At 35.4% G+C, this 6,157-nt stretch overlaps 1 protein-coding gene across 1 annotated transcript; it reads left to right on the top strand.

Annotated features, from left to right (window-relative positions):
* Positions 1-3,498: 3,498 nt before the first annotated feature.
* Positions 3,499-4,293, top strand: LOC140432142 (prostaglandin reductase 1-like; the record flags this gene model as incomplete). The annotated part of the gene is made up of 3 exons (XM_072519978.1): positions 3,499-3,601; positions 3,714-3,896; positions 3,963-4,293. Coding segments are annotated over 3 exons (602 nt in total), but the record flags the coding sequence as incomplete, so codon positions are not given.
* Positions 4,294-6,157: the final 1,864 nt, after the last annotated feature.

Below are 6,157 nucleotides of genomic sequence, written 5' to 3'. Positions count from 1 at the left end.
GTTTACAAATATACCCAGCCCACTCCTGCAGGAGATCTTAGAAAACAAATGAAGCTCTCTGCATCTTGTTCAAAATACAACTCTTCCCCATCAAGGTCTCTCTTTTTGTTTTTTTTTGACTTCGATTGAACGTGAGTTTTTCTTTTTTCTTTTTTGCTTTCCAGTAACTGCAGCTTTATTTTTTAATTTAAAAGCTCTCTTTTTGTTCAGTTCTTCCTTATTTTTTGTCGCTCACCTAAGCTGATATTTGTAGGGAGTGCTTGTAAGAATAACTACTATACCAAAAGATTTTGGTTTAGTGGTGAGTCGTGGTTGTGAAGAGTTGGGAAATGGGCAAATATGAAGAAGAAGGCCCAATTTCTGATTTGTTAAGGTCATCGTTGTTTGAACTAGAGCCATGACCACATTTGGTTCTGGAACCGACTAGTTTCCTGGTCTTAACTAGTTTAGGCATTCTGTTCGCTGCTATTCTTTCTACATGTCCAAACCATTTGATCCTTTGCGACTTGGACTAACCTGGTGGTGGTAGGTTCCTTGTACAAAGACATTAAGTCATTATTGATTTTTCTCTTCCATCCGTATTCGATCTTGCTTCCTCCGAAAACGCGTCTCAATATTTTCCTTTCCCATCTGTCCAAAGTATCCTCTTTCTTCTTATTTAATGTCCATGCCTCGAAGGCATGTGTTACTGTGGGTCTAATTACTGTTTTATAATACATTGGGACAGCCATTGTCGCCAGCTACGACAAAGAACAGGAGTGGCTGATGCAGTAGAGAGAGTAGCAACACTGAAATGGAACTGGGCAGGTCACGTGGCTCGAATGACAGATAATAGATGGACAAAACGGATACTGAAATGTAGACCAAGAGATGATGCCTACCGAAGCAGAGGTCGTCCACCAACACGTTGGACTGACGATCTAAAACGTTGTCATAGGAATTGGATGCAAGAGGCACAATATCGAAATAGATGGAAAATTATGAGGGAGATCTATGTCCAGCAGTGGATAAGCGAAGATTGAATGATGATGATGAATACATTGGGAGTTTTTATTATATCGTGTCTTGTCTAGAAACGTATTTTTTGAATTCATCATTATCATTCTTTTTTCTTCTGTTTTTCCCATGATCATATATTTGGTTATGTCTTCATTTAGTTCCAATCCGTACTTCTTTGCTTCTTCATTAATTTTCTTCGTTAGTGTTCTTAATTCTTTAGCGGTTCTTAAGACCGTTAGATCATCAGCAAATGGCATGCACTGCTGCTCATTTTTCATGATTGGTTCTTCCACTTCATGTTGCATTTTCAGATTACAATTTACAACACTAAGTTGAATATTGAAGTGAATAAGGGTCTCCCTGTTTCAATCCTTTGGTAATCGTAAATTGATCTAAAATGTAACCGTGCGAAGCAATTTTAAAAATAGAGTTATTAAGTGTAATTTTTTTTTGGATACACAAATGTTGCATTGCTCCATTGCTCCAAAACATGCAGAGAAACTTTACCTTTGTTACAAGTTTTTTGGATTTCCTTTAAAGAGGAGATTTGGTTTATAGTAGATCTGTCCCTTCTAAAGACGGCCTGATACTTTTATAAGATTCTGTCCGTACAGTAATTTAGTCTATTTCCCAACATTCTTGCTAAGGTTTTGTATACAATATCTATTAAGGCTATACCTACATAGTTGGCACACTTCAGTTCGTCTCCTTTTTTTTTACAGCGGACGCATGCCTCATAAAATCAGTTGGTATTATTTCATATTCCCATATATACATTATTAGTTAATATATCTTTCTCTGCATTTGGTCTCCATCAAATTTGATCATTTCTATGCATATTTAATTTTTCCTTGATATTTTCCAGTGCCTTTCACTGCCTTTCAACTATCTCATCTTCTGCAAACGCACAAGTTCACTACTGCTTCGTGCTACACTTCACCATTCAATAACTCTTTGGAATTTATCTACTGTCACCTTTCTCCCGTTTGATACAACTTTGGGATAGACATTTTTAAAAACTTTTTCAGTAATTTCACCATTACAATATCATAATAGTTTTGTTGCTGTTTTACTCAAAAGATTGTGTGAGGGGTACGTTTTCTTTGGTAGTTTGTGAAATACTTCTTAAATTTGGATAGCATTCTCTATATAGTCTGTATATTATAGTTTATGCTCAGAAGAGGTTTTTCTGCTTCTTTTTTTTATGTAGACATGACTATGTCTGTTTTTCAATATGCCTCCATTCTACTTTTCTATTCCTTACCCAGTTCTTCATGTTCTCCACCTTGCATCTACGTCGGATATCTGTACTTCAAGCTCTGTCTCATAGTGTCTTACCATCCATTTTTCTAAGTGTTTTCATCTCTGCTGTTTCTAGCATCCTCTTTGCTCCCTCTGTGTCACTTCGTGTTTCTGCCGTGTATGTCATTACTGGTCTGATGACTGTTTTGTAAATTCTGCCTTTCTTTTATTTCTCGATATTTTTATTTCTCCATGTTGTTTCATTCAGGCAGCAATTTGTCTCCAAAAAAGTCCCAAGTTAATTGACACCGCAGAGGCTTTTGACACGATTACCACCAAGAAATTGCATGAAAATATTTTGTTTAGGTAGGTATTAAAATCATTTTAGAAATAATAAGATATCTTGAGAGTAGTACCTACAATATTTTACTAGACCTTAATAAAATAATATGTAAGTGTATGTACTAGATTGTGGCAACATATTTTTATAATATTTTGCCGACATTTTCAAACAGACCATAAAAATATAAAACATTGTGAAGAAAATTATAAATTCAACGACATTCGAGGCCATAGACCCATGACCCATGAATGAAATCGGTGCAAAGTGCACCGTTTAACAACAATAAGAGCTTTAATCTTACATTAACGGATAACCAAATTGCTGAGTCATCTCTACACGAGATATTTTTGTGTTTTCTTCTCTCATATAAAAATAGTACTTAATTATTGCGTATTTTACATGACGCATAATAATTAAAACATTTTGTATTGGTATAATTCCGTGACCGTGAGCGACTTGACTTTGACCTTGCAGCTAAAATAATCCTACTTAACTATGACGCATTCATCGAAATGTAGATTTTATCTATTTTACTATATTTATCTATTTTATGATAAGCTCTTAAAATTTTTATAGTTATTTATATAGTGAGTTTGCAATTTTTTTTAATTTTGGAAAGAATCAATAAAAAATGTGCCAAACAATTTTATTACTTCCTTGTCCAGTTTCTTGAAAACTCATCTCCAACCAACGCACTGATTGAATAACAGCAAATTTCATTTGTTGTGTGAGTAATAATATATTTCTGTTTCAAATATAAAATATTCTTCTCAATTTGTCTAATATTCCAACGACACTGTGGATACGATTGTGAATATATTTCGAGAAAATATTTCGAAGAACTGCATTTGAAACAAGCTGTAAAACATTATTGTTTGGCCTAATATATGATTGTAATCTTGTACATTTTTCAGAATTTCTCGCGCAAGCCATGTTCCTCAGTGTAGATCCATTCATGCGAGGTTTATCAGAGAAATTTACAATCGGAGAACCTATATGGGGAACTCAAGTAGCCAGGTAAGAATCATAAATAAATACATAATAACAACTATAAATTTTTGCTCAAATTGTACTATAATCCAGTCCACTATATTGTATGTGTGGTATTAAAAGCTGTGGTATATTTTAGGATTGTTGAAAGTAAAAATGAAGAATTTCCAGTTGGTAAATTAGTGGTTTTAAGAGCGGGCTGGAGGACATACAGCATCTCCAATGGTAAAAAAGAACCACCAACTCTACCAGAACCGTATCTGCTTCCAGACATCGGAGATCTCTGCCCATCTGTAGGAGTAGGAGTACTCGGTATGCCAGGGTAAGTAAACTGTAAAATTTTTACAACTTAACAATTTTATCTACAAAAATTATGGTTTTATTTCAGAAACACAGCGTACTTCTTATTCTTGGAGCTCTGTCAACCCAAAGAAGGCGACACAGTTGTGGTGACAGCAGCAGCAGGAGCCATTGGAAGCATTGTAGGACAGATCGGGAAAATTTACGGATGCAACGTTATAGGTATAGCTGGGTCTAATGAAAAAGGCGAGTGGTTGGTTAAGGAATTGGGATTCGACCATTTTATTAACTATAAGGTGGATGATATCGATGCCAAACTGAAGAAAATTGCTCCGCAAGGTGTAGATTGCTTCTTCGATAGTGTAAGTAAAACCATTTATACTCAGTTTGAAAACTATCAATAGTACAATTTCTATAACACTAATAATTCAGAACGTGACGTCATAAATCATTGCATCAGAATTTTAAATTATTTAAAACTTTTTGACTCAAAAATTTTGTAGTATAACAATAATATGGTATGGCATTTTGCCGGCGAAATCGGCTTGCGCCAATTGCATCTTTTAACCCGATTTGAAGTAACTATTGTCGATGCATAATAGTCCAAGGGGGCCGACAGCTTTACGTACTCTCCAATGCAAGGGAACGGCATTGTGTTTTCAAACTTACCGCTTTGCAGGACAGCAATATCGTCTGCATAGGCTATTGTGTGCCGTTGCTGCTGAGTTGGCCAACCAAGGTATCTAGAACTATGTTCCAGAGTAGTAGTAGTGGTGACAGCACCCCTCCCTGTGGACACCCCCTCGTAACCATGCCTCTAACAAAAACGTCTTCTATATTTATGCTTATTGCTATATTAGAGAACATACTGAATATTTATTCGCTTACGGCTAGGGGAACATTCCTGAGGTTGAGCTGTGGGGTGATAGTTGGGAATGTGGTTGTATCAAACGCTCCCTCAATGTCTATGAATATACCTAGGGTGGATTATTTATTATCCAGCGATCTTTCAATTGGACTATGGACCAAAAGTTCATCCCTTATGTATCTCTCGCATAGCCTTTCCATCGTTTTCAACAGAAAGGATGTTAGGCTAATTGTTAGGGCTGCATATACGTCGTCAGGCCCTGGTGATTTGATTGATGAAGACCCTGGTCCTCCTAGGGCCGCGCGATTTGATAAGGCTTTTTTCCAGACTAATATTATAGGTTAGCCAGCGGTGGTCAACACAAAGGCTACTGGAAAGAGCAGAGATTAGGAAAAAATACAGAAAATACGCTGAGAGATCGAAAGAGAAGTAAAGAAATTGTAACATACAGTGTATATGCATACTAAATAGAAAAAAAAGAATGGAATAACCACACAAGCAGAATAGGGGAGTTCCGTATCGTAAAAATAGCAAGAGATAAATCACCAATCGGCAGAAGAAGTATCGGATGACCGCGTAAAAGTTGGAAGTGACAACCTTCCATAGATGTATTAATCCGCCAATGAACAAGCAGAATTGCTTATAAAGAGGAAGAAAAAGAAGAGGTGTTATTTCAAATATACAAAAATGCTGCCAAATGTTGTACCTATCTTTAACAATTTTTATTCTTATTGTAAATCACGAGTATAGAACGCCAATGCCTCGTTAGGTTAGGGATTACTATTCAGAGAAGTTCTAGTCTCTTCTTTTGGAAATGGCTATTGCTGTATATTCCACTCAGGTATAAAATATTATCAATAAAAAGCACTTAGGTTGTTAGAAAGCATTAAAATTTCTGATTGTCAATCATTTTAGTTAATATTTACAGGTTGTCTTTTTAGATCTAGTTTTGTATACAGGGTTCACAAATGCAATACCCTCATTATCCTAACGGCCTTTTAAAAATTATTGTGAAGAAATAAAAATAATCCCTCCTTATAAATCTTCTATTCTTGAAAATTTGTACCGACTTAAAAGACGGACTTGGATTCTATAAAATAATTCTCAACTTTTTATGGTTATCATTTCTAAGAATTTAAACTTGGTAACAAGTTTGTTCTACCGCAAACTGTTTCTGTAAGAAAATAAAAAAAGGCAGATAATTATGGGATCTCATCGTCTAGGCATATGGCGAATGGAATATTTAACAAAAATAAATCAGTACCGGAGAGAAAATAAATCAATTATTTATATAAGCATACTCCCTCAAATTAAATCGATTATAACCAAGACACAACCGCGTAGGTATGTAAAGACTGTTTTAAGAGTAAATTATTACCAAATATACCAACATACAGTGTAATTGTTTTGGCCAA

Source organism: Diabrotica undecimpunctata, unplaced genomic scaffold (assembly GCF_040954645.1).
Source record: "Diabrotica undecimpunctata isolate CICGRU unplaced genomic scaffold, icDiaUnde3 ctg00003012.1, whole genome shotgun sequence".
In the NCBI taxonomy this organism is placed as follows: Eukaryota; Metazoa; Arthropoda; class Insecta; order Coleoptera; family Chrysomelidae; genus Diabrotica; species Diabrotica undecimpunctata.
Note: the sequence above shows the minus strand (reverse complement) of the source record. Positions and strands in the feature narration are given on the sequence as shown.